This window comes from Canis lupus, chromosome 1, assembly GCF_011100685.1.
Source record: "Canis lupus familiaris isolate Mischka breed German Shepherd chromosome 1, alternate assembly UU_Cfam_GSD_1.0, whole genome shotgun sequence".
NCBI classification, from domain to species: Eukaryota; Metazoa; Chordata; class Mammalia; order Carnivora; family Canidae; genus Canis; species Canis lupus.
In genome coordinates, this window is record NC_049222.1 from 17,461,056 (window position 1) to 17,479,697 (window position 18,642).

Below are 18,642 nucleotides of genomic sequence, written 5' to 3' on the forward strand. Positions count from 1 at the left end.
ACCTGTCTAATCTGGGGTTCAGGGCTGGACCGTTTGCTCTCACACAAAGCAGTGTCCTCTGTGAAGCCTTTATCAGTAGCAAGGGTGATGTTCTGGATTTGTCTTGCTCCTTGCTTACTTCTCAATTTACTACAGTCATGTAGGAAAGAGGAGCACTATTTATTGGCTTCTTTAGGCCAACGGAAATAAATGAAATAAATGATGATATCTTAATTTTCAGAAAAAACAACTAAATTTCTATGCTTCCAATATACTATAATTTTACTTCTTCACACTTGATATCCTCCTCAGGGCTAAGGAAATTAAAGGCTTCTTTCCTAGGTGAACTTTAGCCATTCCTAAATTTGATAAATTTAGCATATTTGGGGGGTTAGTTTTTAAATGTAATATATATTAAATATGAAAAACAGACTAATGCTAAATACTAATAATACTAAAATACAAATAAGTATTTAGATAAATGGAATATATATGTACTCATATTTCCTTTAAATTTACCATCAACTTTAAGTTTCCATATGTTTAGTCTTTAGTAAGTGACGCTATACCGTCCTATTTTGAGTAAAAGAAGAAAGGGGGTTCTTACAAGAGGGAAATCGGTGACATAGGCGTCGCACATCACCACGTCGGGTGGCTTGTGGACTATGCTCGTGTAGATTATCATGACATTGGAGAACTCGGCGGCAAACCCTAACTGAATCTGAACGCCACACTGAAATTTAAGACACATACTTTCTGGGAGTTCTGAAAAAGAACAAAAAGAACAACTTATTTGAGAAGTGCTTGGTAAGTGTTCTGATAAGCAACAGGCAATTGTTCTTTATGGGACAAAATATAGTGAGAGCTTCTGCTTTCGCTTAAAAATGTTCTATAACACATTGTTGAAAAACACACAGACACACATGCATGCACTTAAAGAAAGAGAAAAAAAAAAAAAGCCCCATGTTCTGCTGGTCAAGCAAATAAGAATCTTTCATTGACTATTTCCTTATAGTTCTCATCCCTCTGCATATGTAACTTTCACAGTGGGAATCGAAAGTATCCATACAGTTGTAGATAAATTTTCACTGTTCCCTCAATCTTCATGAAAACAGTTAAGAAAGCATAATGTCACTGAATATTTGTTACTTTGAACAATTCCACTACTCTTGAGTATCTGTGGTATTTCTGGGTTTAATTGTTTTTCTATCATAGTCATTATTTTGAATATATATGTACTTAATGCTTTAGGATTATTAGATACAGCTACTCGAAGGTCCCTCACACATGTGACATCTCCTTTTATATAGAATATAAATAGATCTCACCATAACATTTCCAAAATGAAGTAACATTAATTTTCAAAGTGTGTACCTAGTTGATGGTATTAAAAAGGAAAAACTGTACTATCATAGTTTTAATTTTATTTTCTCTAATTACTACTTAAGTTTACCATTTTCTGTATTTGTTTCTTATTTATTTATTTATTTTTTAAAAATTTTATTTATTTATGATAGTCAGAGAGAGAGAGAGAGAGAGGCAGAGACACAGGCAGAGGGAGAAGCAGGCTCCATGCACCGGGAGCCCAACGTGGGATTCGATCCTGGGTCTCCAAGATCGTGCCCTGGGCCAAAGGCAGGCGCTAAACCGCTGTGCCACCCTGTATTTGTTTCTTAATTATTAATATATTCTCAATTGTGTAGGCTGAATTTGCATCCTTTGATGATTAACTGAGGGAGTCTTAATGTTTTTCCTTTTACCACTTTGCGTGCGCTCTTTAACATAAAAAATACCAAATCTGTTACAAAAAAAAAAAAAGCTCTTTCTAGACAAACTCTCCACGTCTCTAGAGCCTGTTCGCCTTTGGTAAGGTGACATTTACCCATATCTAAAAGATAAGAATTAAGTATTATTTTAAGACCACAATTTTTTCATTATGTTTTAAATATTTAGGCCAAGAACTATCCTGCAAATCCAGTGATGTTTTCAGTATCACTTACTCACTCAACAACTATTTTCCTGAACACCTAGTATGTGCCAGGCATAGTTCAAAGTAAAGAACAGATAAAAATATTGGACGAGCCCATGTCTAAAGTTTCTTTCTTTTTTTTTAATGCGAAGTCCTAATTGGCTTTATTAGGCAGGCAATTCATGAATTCAGCAGCATCTCACACAGCAAGTAAAGAAATGCTCTCTTTGTTTCATTTCATAAAGGTTGTATTTACTGTTGATTTTTACCACCACGATTTTGTTACTGTTGTTGTTTAGGGCTTTTTTTAAAGGAAAAGAATCAATTTCTTTCTTTTTTTTTTTTTCATTTCAATTACTTATCCAACTATCTGAAAAACCAAGACACTATATTTGTGGCATTTTATTTTAATGTGCTTTAACATATTTACCAAAAATATATCTTAGAGAACAGACTATTAGAAAAGGAAAGATATTATATAGAAGTTCAACGAATACAACTTTCAATTATCTACAGTAAGGGATACATAATACAGATATTTGGGACTCACAACAAATCTAAAATCTTCATTTCGGTCAATAATTTAAACTTACTTTTTCACTAAGTCACATAGAATTACCCAGGGTAATGAAGTTACGGGTATGATTTCCACCTCACCTTCTATTGTCTTGCTCACTGACTCATGGATTCAAGAGTCAAAGACAGAGAATACTCAGTAATATTTATGAGCACGTAGTATTTGCTGACGAGCGTGCTTCTCTATTTACGTGTGTGATCTCATTCAAGCCCAGCAACCTTACCAGGTATTATTTTTTGTCCCCATTTATAGGTAACGTGCTTATCCAGTGGTAGAGACAGGATCAGAACCCAAACCTGTCTGATTTTTCAAATAGCACACTTCCAACAGCTCACAAAAGAATAGGATCTAAGGGACTGTATATTACATAAGTTGTTTAGTCTTGGGTTTGCCCACCAGGCTAAAATATTTTCACTACAAAATCAAGAGGAAAACTATTTATTCAGGAGAGAAAAAATCTCCTTCATCATTTAATGCAGCATAGTATAGAAAAATCTCACAAAAAGCCAGACGTCACCATACCATGTGCCTTGGCCCATTGTAGATTCCGAACCAGAGATTCTGCGGAATAGGCTGTTCCCTGAATCGGGTCAGTAAGTGCTCTCTTTTCAGATAAGCTACTCCGGATCTCTAGAGCCTGTTTGCCTTTGGTAAGGTGACATTTCCCCATATCTGAAAGATAAGAAATAAGTATTAAGACCACAATCTTTCTGTGTTTAAAATATTTAAGTCAAGAATTCTCCAGCAAATCCAGTTACGGCCTCAGTATCACTCACGCACTCAACAACTATTTTCTTGAACACGTACTATGTGCCAGGCACGGTTCAAAGTAATGAGCAAACAGAGAAAATATTGGGCCAGGCCACTTCTAAAGGCCCCCTTTTAGCTTTTATCTTCTATAATTCTATTATCGTATCCCTAATATTTGAAGCTTTAACATTTACAAAGATCTAGAAGTATATTCTTTACTACAAGGGTAGACATGGTAATTTTATGTCTATACTCTGCTGAGAAATACATGTATTTAGTAAACAAATGACTACTTATCTATGAGAAAGGAAGATATCATGCCATCTTTATCTCAGATATCTTCAAGAAATAATGTGTTACAACCACTGATATGGCTAAATCACCATAAGTCCTCTCTCCCCTGACTCAAAATAAGCACCATCCAATGTAGTATGTATATTCCCGTGCATATCTTAATTTTCACTCATGCATAGGCACTGGTAAGTAGTTTATGCCAATGTTTTAGGTTTTAAGCTTAACAAATGTTATGCTGTATGCATGCTTTGTGTTTTCACCCAACATGTTTTAGGCAAGGACTTGTGACAATTGATAAACATCAATTTAAATTTACAAAGCCATATATATCATATTCTTTAATATGAATAAATTATAGTTTCTCTTACTTCTATTTTTATTATTATTTATTATTATTATTAATTAATAAAGTCATAAAGTAATAATATCTGGCCCCTGGTATGTAGTTACTTATCTGAAAAAAAAAAAGAGGTAAAACTAAGATTCTGAAAGAGAAGAATCTATTCTTAAATAGAAGCTAAATATAAAAAACAGATGAAAGCAGAACTTTTCCGGTTGAAGCAGGATGGTGGGGGGAGGTCAAAGATCTGGCTATGTTAAATGGGAAAGTGGTTAAGTCAGGTGATCCAGCTAAGAGATCTACACACAGATAAAAATATGAAAATAAACAAAGGTGACTCACAGCTCTTAGTGAAATACTCACATACCTTATCCTCTACATGCCATCTTTGGAACACCCATGAAACTCCATTTTCCATGGGCTAGTTCATAAAAGAATTGCCTTTGGGTATGGTTTTTAAAATGGCATTTCAAAAAAATACCTGGCAGTCTACTGGTATAGTAGGGTATGTACTTGTTCAGCACCCGATGGGAGCATAACATTATCCCGAGAAGGAAAAGGCAGAGAAGGAAATGGAAGACATGATGTTAGCCATCTAGGATTGTGTCCTGAAAGCAGAATTTAAAAACCACTAAGGGGCAGCCCGGGTGGCTCAGCGGTTTAGCGCCGCCTTCAGCCCAGGGCCTGATCCTGGAGACCTGGGATCGAGTCCCACATCAGGCTCCCTGCATGGAGCCTGCTTCTCCCTCTGCCTGTGTCTCTGCCTCTCTTTCTCTCTCTGTGTGTGTCTCTCATGAATAAATAAAATCTTTAAAAAAAAAAAAAAAACACTAAGTCGGGATGCCTACGTGGCTCAGTGGTTGGGCATCTGCCTTTAGCTCAGGGCATGATCCCGGGATCGAGTCCTGCTTTGGGCTCCCTGCAAAGAGCCTGCTTCTCCCTCTGCCTGTGTCTCTGGCCCTCTCTGTGTGTCTCTCATGAATGAATAAATAAAATCTTAAAAAAACAAACAAACCCATAAGTCCATCATGAAAAAAATGAACCCAGGCTTCTCCACTAGGGCCTCAAAATTTCTATAAAGTTGTATCTGTCTGTTACAGGGAGAGGATGCTCTCTGGATGTTTTTTTTTTTTTTTTTTTTTTTCTCTGCACTAGGCTTGAGGCACAGAGCAGTGAGGATGAAACTTCACAGATTCCAGTCTTGCCTGGGACCAGCTTTGCAGCTGGATCATGCTGCAGAGATGGCACAGAGCTCAGTCACCAGGGAAAGGAGGAGGGAGGAAGAAGCAAAACAGGAGTGCTGCTGAACATTCTAGAAAAAATTGTTTTACAAAAATAAATACTAATTCCAAACCTGCACAATAACAGTAGGAATAAAATAATTATCAGAGAACCCTGGGTAGCTTTCTCTTTATTTATTTTACCTTCTGCAACTTCATCCAGTAACACAGTAATTTTCTTGTCTTCTAATAACCTATCTTTTAAAAATTTCATGAAAATTCCATTTGCCAACCCAGAATGCTGGATTTCAAAAGCTTCTGCTCCTTGACACCTTAAACACAGCAAAAAGACAGAAAATTTTTAAAAAGTTAACAGTTGCCACGTGGGGCTTATATAAATACTGATGAGCCTCATTTGCTTGCCTCTCTGCCTTTTGAATGACACTCTCATTAAAGAGTTAATCTTTTTTTTTTTCTTTTTTTTTTTTTTAATTTATTTATTCATGATAGTCACACGGGGAGAGAGAGAGAGAGAGAGGCAGGGACACAGGCAGAGGGAGAAGCAGGCTCCAAGCACCGGGAGCCCAATGTGGGATTCGATCCCGAGTCTCCAGGATCACGCCCTGGGCCAAAGGCAGGCGCCAAACCGCTGCGCCACCCAGGGATCCCTAAAGAGTTAATCTGTAGGGCACCTGGGTGGCTCAGTGGTTGAGCGGCTGCTTTTGGCTTGGGTCATGATCCTGGGGTCCTGGGATAGAGTCTCACAGGGAGCCCTCTTCTGTCTCTGCCTCTCTCGGTGTCTCTCATGAATAAATAAAATCTTAGGAAAAAAAAGTTAATTTTTAAGCAGGAACTAAATGCTCTCGCGTTTAGTAAAAAGAAGATGCCAAGATACGAGGAGTAAAAGTCAATTACTTAACTCATTTGTCCTATTAAGAATATTAGGGACGAAAATGTATGCCTACATTTCTACAGATATATCTAGGCTTCTAACCTATAATCAAAAGGAAGTCATTGAAAAATGAAGGCATCTTGAACACAAATGCAAAATTTCCTTACGTGGCATATCCAAAGACAATGTTGGCGGTGACTTTTAGTGCATCCAAGATTGGGATGGTATCATCATAGTCGTTTCTATTTAAAAGGGAGGAGGAAGGAGGATAGATACAAATGTGAAAAAAATTAAGCAGTATTTAAAGAGAGCATAAATAATAATATGATGCAAAATCTGAGAATGCTATTCAATTACACATAAATTAAGATTATAGATTCAAAATTCCTATTATCAAATCAGGCACATATTTGCCCCAAATAACCCAGGGCTCCTCTGCTGTTGAGACAGCCAACAGCCACATCATCCGCTCTCTGGTTTGCTTCAAAACCGGAGTTATATCTGAACTCTGGCACTGGTTTTTGATCGGTAAATGCTGAGCAAGTACAAAACCATATTTCGGAGAGGGATAATCACTGGTTCTATTCCCTAGTAACACGGTGGCCAACAACTGGGACCCAAACCCTTTCTGTATATGCGAGCCCAGGACTGCCAGAGGCCCCCCCTCTGCGGGGGCTGCTTCTATCAATTCCTGGAGAAACGAATGCACCAATTACTAGACACATCTGCAGGTGTTCTGAGGTATGAATAAATACCCACACCTCTGAGTTTCTCACTTCTGTTCTCTAACAACTAGGAAAAAAGTTAAAGTAATTAAATACATAGAACATGTATTTTTCCCTTAGTTTCCTTCTTAGTCGGTTTCAATCTAATTACAAACTCACAAGCTTAAGTGCTCCTTAGAATTCCCAGGTTTGTCTCAGATTTAACTCTCAAGGCTGATATTTACCTAACTCCAGGGAACTTTGTTTAACAAAGATGAGGCAGTTTACCTTTTCCTACACATGTCCAACAAGAACACGTTGAGTCCAGTTTCTTTCTCTTGCATCAGTTTCAGTATATTTTGTACACATAGACAGTTTTCAGACCTATATGGATTTGGGGCATCAACAGGGACCATAAAGCTGTTGCCAAAGTTTTCATAACCATGCCCCGCATAATATAATAATCCTGGAAAGGAAAAAAGAAAAGATGTAAAAATTAATTCTAGTTTGCACTCTGAACATGCATGGAGCACTCTTTAGAGAGAAACCTAGACTTTAGTTTTCTTCAAGTTAATGCAAGTTTATTTAAGAGATACTCAATTATAAACACAGTCAATGTTAACTAAGTTTGCACAGAAAAATTTTTTTAAAAGATTTTATTTATTCATGAGAGACACACAGAGAGAGGTAGAGACCCAGGCAGAGGGAGAAGCAGGCTCCTTTTGGGGAGCCTGATGTGGGACTCGATCCCGGGACCCCAAGGTCTTGACCTGAGCCAAAGGCAGATGCTCAACCACTGAGCCACCCAGGCATCCTTGCATGGAAAAATATTTTGACAATGGTTTTCAAGACCAACATTGAGATGCTGTTCTAAAGTATATTTTATTTTTTTAAAGATTTTATTTATTTATTCATGAGAGACGAGACACAGGCAGAGGAAGAAGCAGGTTCCCTGCAGGATGCTCCATGTGGGACTCGATCCCAGGAGCCCCGGGATCATGACCTGAGCCAAAGGCAGATGCTCAACCGCTGAGTCCCCCGGGTGACCCCTAAAGTGTATTTTAATTCATAAAAATAACACATTTATAACCAATGGTATAACACAGAATACAATTTTATCTCATGATGTATATAAAAAAGAAAAAGGCTTAATTAAGACTTCTTTGGTGACTCATTTGTCTCCTCTATGAGACCAGGAGCTCCCCCAGAGCAAGGACAGTATTATCTTTATCTGTGTATTCCTGGGACACAGCAGGAGCTTAGCAAGTTTTAACAGATGAACAAATAAACACAATTCAGATGGATATTGCAATGGTAATATCCAATATAAGAAATTCTGCAGGCACTTCCACATAATGTTAGTAAGGGCTATAAAAATATAAATGTAGCTTTTTCTAAGCAGAGAAGGAAAATCTGATTTCATGGATTATTTTTTCCTTTCTGTTATGAGATATAAATATCATTAATTTTCCATCTAGAGTCTCTTGAATTAATAATCTAAAGTCTGGGTTCTAAAGTATTTCATAGATGAGTCATTATTTCTATACCGAGAAATACTATAAAAACTGCACCAAGCAACTCAACATTTTCTTTTTTTTTTTTCAAGATTTTATTTATTTATTCATGAGAGGCACAGAGAGAGAGAGAGAGAGACAGACAGACAGACAGAGGCAGAGGGAGAAGCAGGCTCCAGGCAGGGGGCCCGACGTGGGACTCGATCCTGGGTCTCCAGGATCACACCCTGGGCTGAAGGCAGCGCTAAACCACTGGCCACCTGGGCTGCCCAACTCAACATTTTCTTAAAAAGAAGTCTGTTTTGGCTGTAAAACAACAACAACAACACCCAAAATATCAGTATGGGCTTCTTTATAAAAATATCTGACAGAAATACTTGTGAAGACATGTTCCCCTGAGCATGTGGTCTTTTGGGCCCACTAATTTTTTTATCTCAGTATTCTGGATATGATGACTTCTTTCTAGGATATACTCTAATGTCAACAATAAAATGGGATTTAGACAGGGAACAACAGGAAAGCTAATCCTTTGTATCTATAGCCCCACTTCCTTTTTTTTTTTTTTTAATTTTTATTTATTTATGATAGTCACAGAGAGAGAGAGAGGCAGAGACACAGGCAGAGGGAGAGGTAGGCTCCATGCACCGGGAGCCCAATGTGGGATTCGATCCCGGGTCTCCAGGATCACGCCCTGGCCAAAGGCAGGCGCCAAACCGCTGCGCCACCCAGGGATCCCTATAGCCCCAATTCCTAACAAAGAATGTGGCTCTGAACATTAAGCAACTTGCTTCATTTGGTCCTAGAGGGCAGGACCCAGGTCTACTGTTCTCAAACTCCTACTAAAATGAGAAATAGGTTTTTTTCATGTCACCTTTCAGGTAAAAAAAAAAAAAAAAAAGTCAGAATGGGCACATTCATTTATTCAGGTGGGTTTATTCCACCTCTGTGCCCTGAATGAAACCGTGTATGTGCCAAAAGAAACGCAAAAGAAAAGGAAGACAAAGTTCCTGCCCCAGGGAACTCTCAACTCATTCAGGCCTGCTCGTGCTTGTGCTGTTAGTCAAAAAACAAAAAAGTCAGTAAATAATGAAATACCATAAAATACCATAAATTGTGTGATTAAGGAAACCTTGCACGATTGGAGTAGATGCAGAGAGGACTCAGGGTGCAGTGACACAGCAATGGGTGGCCCTGAGAGTCAATGGGTACAATGTGGGAAGGCAGAGAAAGAGTGAGCTTCATTACAGGCAGGGGGTAAGAGAAACGAGGTGTGGACCTGGAATGACAGCTAATAGAAAGGACACCAGCCTGGCAAGGAATCAAATTATCATTGTAAATGGGAGTAAGAGTGCACTGATTGGGAGCATTCTGAAAATCATGACACAGGGAGTGGATTTAATTCACTAAACAACAGAGATCAAGTACATGAAAAGATAACCTGAAGAATGAGGGAGAATGTTTGCAAATCACGTATCTAAAAGGACAACTTGTACCTAGAGTATGTACATAAAGAACCCTTCAATTTGACCATTAGAAGGCAAATCCCCAAGTAAAAAATGGGCAAAGGACCTGAATAAACATTTCTCCCAAGAGGATATACAAATGCAAAAAAGCACATGCAAAACAAAAAAAAAAAGCAGAGCAAAACAAAAACGATGAAATACCACTTTACACTTCCTAGGGCGGCTGTAATGAAGACACAGGCAGTAACGAGTGTTTGCAAGGAGGCAGAGAAAGTGGAAACTTCACTTATTTCTGGTGGGAATACATAACAGTGCAAGCACCCTGGAAGGAGGTTAGGCAGTTCCTCAAAAAGTTAAACTTAGAATTATCATATACCCAGCAATTGCAATCCCAGGAACATACACCCAAGAGGCCTGAAAACGTGTGTCCACACAAGACTGTGTACACGAATGTTCAAGGCAGTGCTATTCACAGTATCTACACCATTTAAACAGCCTAGATGTCCACCTGCTGATGAGAGGAAATGTGATGCGTCCACACAGTGGATGATGACCCAGCCATAATAGTAAAGCAACAACATGGATGAACCTTGAAAACATTATGCTAAGTGAAAAAAAAACAGTCACAAAAGGACACGTATGGAATGATTCCATTCTATGGAAGGTCTCAAAAAGGCAAATCCATAAAGCTAGAAAGGAGTTGTGTTGTTGCCAGGGGTTTGGGATAAGAAGGAATGAAGAGTGAGTGCGGAGAGACATGGGGATTCTTTCTGGGGTAGGGGAAGAGATCTGGAGTTAGGTAACCAATGCACAGCTTTGTAAATATGCGTCCCTCACATACTGGCTTTTACGGACACCCTACAGTTCTATGTATATTTAATTTCTTGGATAAAAATCATAATAGACATTAAGCTTCCAAGCTGGTATAGCTTTTTCATGGTTTTGGAAGCACCTTCATATCCATGAACTGATTTTTGATCCATACAGCAATCTTTAAATGACTTATACCCCTATTTTAGAGATGAGGAAATTCTAAAGAGATCAAATAGACTTGCTTAAAATCACATAGCTGATAGGTGTCTGGACTCCAAAAAGGCATTTTTTTCTCATTATATTTAGGGATTTATAATTTTGAGAGTATAGGGACACCTGGGTGGCTCAGCAGTTGAGCGCCTGCCTTCAGCTCAGGGCATGATCCTGGAGTCTTGGGATTGAGGCCTGCATTGGGCTCCCCACAGGGAGCCTGCTTCTCCCTCTGCCTGTGTCTCTGCCTCTCTCTCTCTGTGGGTCTCTCATGAATAAATAAAATCTTTAAAAAATAATTTTGAGAGTATAAATCATGTTCTTTATTTTCTGAATGTCCTTCAACACCTAGCATACTCCTTTATCTGGGCTATAATGTAATAAGGAACATATTTTTTGAATGCATTAAATGAACAATGCAAACCAATCAGGACAGAGGCAGAGCTAGAGAACTTTCCATAAAGGGTCTGATATGCAACAGAAATTGTACCATTTCTACAACTGGCTTTCTTACATAAGCCAGCCAGCCAGGAGGCTCATGGATTGCCTCCATTGCATCTGCATCACGGAACACAACTGTCTGTAGCAAGACTTGTAACTTGGGAGAAGCACCAACTTCAAGGGAAGGTTCGCCCTCCATCGAGCAGGGAAACCTAAGTGTGGTCCGTTATTTCAGAGCCATAAATCCTGCTCTGCAATCACTAAGACACTTAGAACAAAATACCTTTTGTCTACCCCAAAATGACTTATGAAAAACATTTTGCATCAAAGTCTATATCCGAACGACATTGTGGGAGATTAAACATTTTTATGTAAAATAAATTAGATCAAAGCATGGTATTTTAAGGATTGCATGTCTAGTACTGCTTATTAATTGAATCGACTATCCCATCACTCAAGGAGAGGCACACAACATAGGCATCTTCATAAGTGACAAAAAACTTCATGTGGTTAGAAATATAATCCTATCGATTAGAACTTCAGGGAATTTGATTTCTTGGGAACACGATTTCCAAGAATATAGTTCATTACAGATATTTCTTCTTGCCTACAGAGAAAATCATTGTTTGGATGGAAGATTGTCCCACTGGAGCTGAGCTGCAGCACCTAGCAAGGTGCTGATGAGGACATCTGCCACCGCCACCACCGTCACCTACAGAGCTCTTCCTCTGTGCCTGGCACTTTCTGAATAAAGTGCTTGCTTTAATTATATGGTTCTCACCTCCTATAACCCTCATAATATATTTCTCATAAGTAGGTAGATAATATTGTCATCTCCCTTTTACAGATGGAAATACTGAGACACTGAGAGATATAAGAGCTCACATAAATCCACATGACCAACAGGTGACGGAAACAGAATTTGGACACCGGCCAGATCAACCACTGTGCTCCACTATACTGTCTCTTAATAATCTACTGCTGGTTTCCTTCCTCCCTGCCCTCTCCCTCCCTCTCTCTCCCTGTCTCTTTCCTTTTTTTTTTTTTTTTTTAAGATTTTATTTATTTATTCATAGATACAGAGAGAGAGAGAGGCAGAGACACAGACAGAGGGAGAAGCAGGCATCATACAGAGAGCCTGACGTGGGACTCGATCCAGGGTCTCCAGGATCACGCCCTGGGCTGCAGGCGGTGCTAAACCGCTGCGCCACCAGGGCTGCCCTCCCTCTTTCTTAAAAGATTTTGTTTATTCATGAGAGACACAGAGAGAGAGAGAGGCAGAGACACAGGCAGAGGGAGAAGCAGGCTCCCCGCAGGGAGTCTGACGTGGGACTCGATCCCAGGACCCTGGGATCACCCCCTGAGCTGAAGGCAGACGCTCAACCACTGAGCCACCCAGGCGCCCTACTACTGGCTTTCTAGTTAACTTTATTCTCAGAAAATACAAAACGTCAGTGTACTGGTTTTTCATGGCTTCACTACACTATCATTTTGAAAACTCCTTCTCCCCCGCCCCCAAATGAAATCTTAGGCTGAATCTTAATAGGTAACAACACGTGAAAGCCGGGTCTCTCTAATTGAGGCCTGCAGTGGAATACTATCTGGTTCAAATCTCCCACCTAAAGATGAAGGAAAACTGCAATTCAGGAAATGGTAACAACAGCCACAATGCTTTTAGTAGGCCAGGCACAGGGATAATTATTTTATCTTCTTTATTCTGCAATCACCTCATCAGGTTAGTCTATCCACTTCAGAAACTCTTGCTTATAAAAGTTAACTCTGTTCTAGTTACACTGGTCAGTAGAAAAGCCCTAGCGCTGGACATGAACGAGTTTACTTAAGGCCTCCTGCTTCACCACCGAGCTCTGCTGAAACGAACGGCTCCCCCAGAATAAACCAGGCTTTTGCCTTATTCTGAGCAGACTCCTCCAATATCCTTCTCCAGAAAAGCACAGCTGAGCTGCGGTGAGCAGTGAGTGCAGGAAGGCACCGGTGGAGGAGATACCAGGCCAGTTGCTCCCTATCAGAGCCTTCCACATATGATAACTGGAAATCTTTATCTTCATTTGTCTGCAAGGACATGTAGTAGAAATCAGTTATTCCTGTTCTTAGAGTGTGTTTTCTATGTTTATATATGTTTTAAAAGTGAATTGCCTATTTTTTGTTCTGTGGCAATTTTTGTTCCTCTTACAAACCCACGGGCAACATGACAAAAGGGCATAAGCCTGAGTGTGTATGCTTTCCACCTCTAGAGCTGTTCATGCTGAAGCTCCCATGGCTCTGCCCCAGCCTCCTCCACCCCGCAGGATACAGCCATGACCCAGGGCTGCCAATTGGAGGTAAAGACACAGTGCAGGAGGAAGGCCTTCGCCCTCAAGCCTCACCACACTTACATGCTATGCACATGTGCCAGATGTCTGGGGTTCATAATCCTTCAAAGTATAATGCAGCTACTCTGTTGAGACACAAATCAGTAGGACTTAAAAGTCTTCTAGCTTTCTTAAGCTGCTATTTTGCTTTAATATGCTTATGTATTCCATACTCCAAGATGATTTTTTTTTTTAAAGGCTTTTTAAATTTATTTATTCGTGAGAGACACAGAGAGAGACACAGGCAGAGGGAGAAGCAGGCTCCAAGCAGGGAAGCCCAATGTGGGACTCGATCCCAGGTCTCCAGGATCAGGATGATGTTTTTATACTGGGGCAAAGCCTCAGCATTAGCTGAGCTGTTCTTGCCACAGCTTTCTAATATTTTGGATTCTCTACTTTGAAAGGGCATTAAAAGCTTTGCTTTAAAGAGCTAGCTAGGCAAAGGGCTTAAAGCTAAGGTGATAGTGTCAGTAAGAAATGAGAATAATCAAGTACCCAATACTTCATGTAATTCCCTCATTCTTAAAATACTTCACCAACCTGGGGCGCCTGGGTGGCTCAGTCAGATAAGTGTCTGACTCTTGGTTTCAGCTCAGGTCATGATCTCAGCATTGTGGGGTCGGGCCCTGCATCAGGCTCTGTGCTCAGTGCAGAGTCTGCTTGAGACTCTCTCCCTCTCTCTCTGCCCCTACCTCCATGCTTTCTCTCTCTCTCAAATAAATAAATAGATCTTTATAAAATACTTCACCAACCTAAACTCTAAGTTGGTTAATATTTTTCCCTTTTGCCTCATTCCTTTCAGTGACGTTTTAGAAGCCTTTTCTTGGTACTTTATAAACGGAGATAAATTATTTGAGAGAAAGAATCAAACCACCCTCTTAATCTAGATCAAAAGTATGCACACCCATTGCCAAAAAGGCACATTTGTACAGTCTATGTTTTCACAAAAGTGAATACTCATAAACAAGGTTATGTTATTACTACATCAACATAACTGAAATCCCAAATTTGAGATATTTAGTTGTGTCACAACTGCAATCCTTATTATTTACGAGGAAACTTATTTAAATATTTAAAATTTTAAGACTCCCCATCTCATATACAGTGACATATTAAATATTGGGAAAAAAAAAGTTTTTCTTCCATTAAAAATTTTCTTTTGAGACCCATTAGCAATTCCACCAAGCTCACCTCATCATACTAGTCTAATCATAAATTAAAGGCTAAATTTAGAAATTATTGAAGTAAAATAATTCGAAAGATATAGGAGCTAAACTGGTACTTTTTGTTTATCACCAGCATGCCTAACAATAGGCCTGCAGATGCCACTCCTCTCGCAGTCAAATGCCACGGCACGGTATCACAGTGTGCACACCCTGTGAGATACGGCTCAGACCAGCCAGCCAGCTGGCCTTTCATTTGTGCTTATACCCATTACAAGAAGGAAGTCACCAAAGAAATATACTGACAGCATATTCTGTGTCTTTAAAAAATCTTTACCATACATGTGGTGTTCTTAATATTTAGATGAGGAATGCGTAAAATGATTACAAATTATTTACCATTAGAATTTTTGTGGCGGTCCACCTTTAACTATGTTTGTATAGAGCTTTAGTTTACAAATTGTTTTCATATGCTCCATTCACCAACATATCCTTGCTAAATTCTAGCTCCCATTAAAGGACAAGAAAATGCCATGCAATAGTTAGAAAAAGGAATAAAACATATAGAATGTACACTTGATGACCTTTGTCCTACACACACACACAGCAGTACTGTACATATATGAGTCCACAATTTGCCATTTGGTCATTAAGCTTCACTGCACTTCAGCTCTTATCAATAAAAAACAAAATCACACACACACACACACACACACAAAATCACCTAAAGTAGGAAAGAATTCTAATAAGAATAATATTGTTTTGATAAAACAAGAGACATGAAAGGAAAGACATTGAGCTAAGTAGTTATTCACATGGAACTACAGAATGAAGATCAGATCCATCACTTTTACAAGAATAAAATTCTTCATTGGGATGTATTTACCATACCCAATCTTTGATTTTTAGCTCTTACCATAACTTGTGCAATGAAGAGTAAGATAATTATAGAAACAAAGATTACAAATATCTTACCATATACTCCTTTGTCTAAAAGTAATAAAAATTCATCCACGGCATTTCGCATCTCGTATTCAGTAAGATCCAAGAGTGAAACAACTTTGAAATCTAGTTGTCTTAACAAGTTGGTCAATTCATATACATCCACCAAAGGAGCTTTAAGCTTGGGGTGCTCCCAGTAATTCATATTTCCTATCAAAAGAGCAACTTTGTCCTTTGCTGTTAAACAAAAAAAAAAAGAAAAAAAAAAAAAAAAAGGAGGGGGGAGGTGAATGAGAGATTGAGAAGAGGACATAAAGATTAAAACAAAACCTATAGAAATGGCATAATTATAATAAAATGTCTGCTTTACAAATAAGATCTCATTACTATTTAATTTCATTTTGGAACTATCACTTTACAGTACAGAGTAGACCACTTTATATAGTAAACTCTACTGATGAACACAGGCTGATAACTCAAACAACTGAAACCAAACTTAGTGATGCTTTTGAGAACGAGGCAAAGGATATTTATGAGCTGCATATGATGCATCAGTATGGTAACTAGTATTGAATTAATACCTTCATTGAGTTACAACAAAAGTAGAGAATATAATATTCAACTAGACGTTTGAAGCAAATTTAAACAAGCAACATTAGTAATTGGGTTACCGTCAAATTAGGTTGTTTGGTGACAGTGGAAAAGGCTAAAGAAAAAAGAAATACCAAAAAGAGGAACGGGATGAGTTCTTGTCAGAGCAAGTAAGGGGAAAACCAAAGGCGAGAGAAAAGCAGGGACTTAACAAGAACTCTATCTGTATTTTTTCAGTTGATGTGCTGTCTCCTTTTGGTTTCTTAAAAAAAAAAAAAAAAAAAAAAAAAAAAAAATCCCTGGTTTGGGTGACCTTAGGGATATGTGAAGACCTTCTGTATGAATATCTTAACAGTTTATTTTCTGACCTTAGTGGAGAGACTTTGTTCAAAGATGTACACTCATCAATCATACAAAGAATTTTTATGTTTTTAAGGGGCAAAAAGATCCACATTTATGCCTTAGAAAGTACCAGCTAGCTTTACCATGTATAGCTTGTCTCAAAATGGCTGTAGAAGGCTGGTCTTTAGAACTACACCTTTGCTAGTCTGGGGTGGGGTTAGTGGTTAAAGATCTGAGACCAGGCCATGGCAGTAGTAACCTGTTATGATGTTTTTCTTGAAGACTGGCAGTAGGGGATGGGCAGCCCAGATTATGGTACAAACCATGACAGAGACACAAGGGAACAGCAGAGAAGGTGTAGCACGAGCATGTGGCAGTACTCAGCCAACTGGCCAAGGAGCCGCCCTGGGTAGGAGTGTGAGCCTCTGACTGACACAGGTGAGGACTAGGTGACCAACCTCTGTCCCTAAACACTGCTTAAAATTATAATGAACACTACTCTTATGAAATTGAAACCAGCACAAATCATCACACTGCTGACTTGATGTCTGCAATAGGGAACAGAATTTCCAAAATTTCAAATCATTAAATGGATTAAAACTTTCGGGGAAACTTCTTTTCTTTCCACAGAACATTTCATTTAAGTCTAGTGTTAAGCAAGGTCTGGAGAAAAACTAGCACCAACTCAAAGAATGGGACTCTCTCAAAGTGAAAGAAAACCCCACTGTGTGAAAAGCCTCAGTACTTTTATGTCATGGTATCTTTATTCTATATTTACATTCTTAGAGATTTCTTGCAAGTTGCTTATTCCCATGAATATATCTATTTTAGAAAAATGAAATCATACTTAAGCATTTCTACTTTAGTAAAAGTCACTTCAAGTCCTATATAAATGATAATCCTTTATTCAAAAGAAAAGGTCAATTATTAAGATTATTTAAAACATAAGGATTCAGGGCAGCCCCGGTGGCTCCACGGTTTAGCGCCACCTTCAGCCCAGGGCCTGATCCTGGAGACCTGGGATCGAGTCCCAGGTCGGGCTCCCTGCATGGAGCCTGCTTCTCCCTCTGCCTGTGTCTCTGCCTCCCTCTCTTTCTCTCTCTCCCTCTCTCTCTCTGTATCTCTCATTATAAATCAATCAATCAATCAATCAATCAATCAATCTTAAAAAAAAAAAACCCATAAGGATTCAGACATAGTTTCTACTGAACTGCTTTAGTTCTAAGAATCATTGTAAAAGTTGAGGACACTCAGGATAGATTTCAATAGGAGGCAGTATAAAACTTAACATTAGGGTTTTGTTTTGTTTTGTTTTAATTTCTTCTTAAATAAACTAGATCGATACTCTTATACCAAAGTACCCACTATATACCAAAGTACCCAGCAAGACTGTTAGCTGACTAATCCACAGAAAGAAAATTCTCAGTGCATTTTTTTGTTAGCACATCAACCCCCTCAGAATTTAGACCTCAGAATTTACAGTGACAGACTCAGTGCAATCTACCTCTAACTGTGTGTGGGGGGGGCAAGTAAGAGAATGTGTGTCTCTGGCTTACACCTTACAGCCCAAATCATGGGTTCCCAAAGTTTTTCAGGTAGTAAAGTATTTGTAAATCCCAGAGGGTTTTTTTGATGGAATATTATGATAATTTAATGCTATATATGTCCTAGACTAAGTTTTATTGGCAAAAAACAATTATAAGGACTATAACAGGAAAAAAAAAATCACTGGAGTCTGGGGGGTAAAGGACCAGCTGTCAAACTAAGTTGTTTTTGCTAATGTCAATTCTTTATTCATGGATTGAGTCATCTATTTAGAAAGAACACTTGGCACAGTTTACAGAAGGCCAGGGTTCAACGATTTAAAAACTACATGGCTCAAAATGTATCGGTAGTTGACCATAGCTCTTTAAAAAAATTTTCCCTAATGACTATTTTTAATGGCCAATTCCTAAAATATCTTAATGCATTTTCTTGAGTTTAATGGTAATACAGATGATGGGTAAGTGAATCTTACCTTGCCCAATCTACATGTGAAACAGTTCCTTAGTGACAGGCGAAGTGCGGTG

The 18,642-nt window shown here is 38.8% G+C and overlaps 1 protein-coding gene across 1 annotated transcript in view; it reads right to left on the reverse strand.

The window, feature by feature from the left end:
* MALT1 (MALT1 paracaspase) overlaps positions 1-18,642 on the reverse strand; it is a 60,779-nt gene that overhangs the window by 5,640 nt on the left and 36,497 nt on the right. The window contains exons 10-15 of the mRNA XM_038525473.1: positions 15,674-15,877; positions 7,014-7,191; positions 6,189-6,263; positions 5,334-5,461; positions 3,048-3,197; positions 587-744 (exon numbers count right to left, since the gene is read on the reverse strand). Coding sequence (XP_038381401.1) covers positions 587-744; positions 3,048-3,197; positions 5,334-5,461; positions 6,189-6,263; positions 7,014-7,191; positions 15,674-15,877 — 893 coding nt within the window. The remainder of the gene's footprint in view (positions 1-586; positions 745-3,047; positions 3,198-5,333; positions 5,462-6,188; positions 6,264-7,013; positions 7,192-15,673; positions 15,878-18,642) is intronic.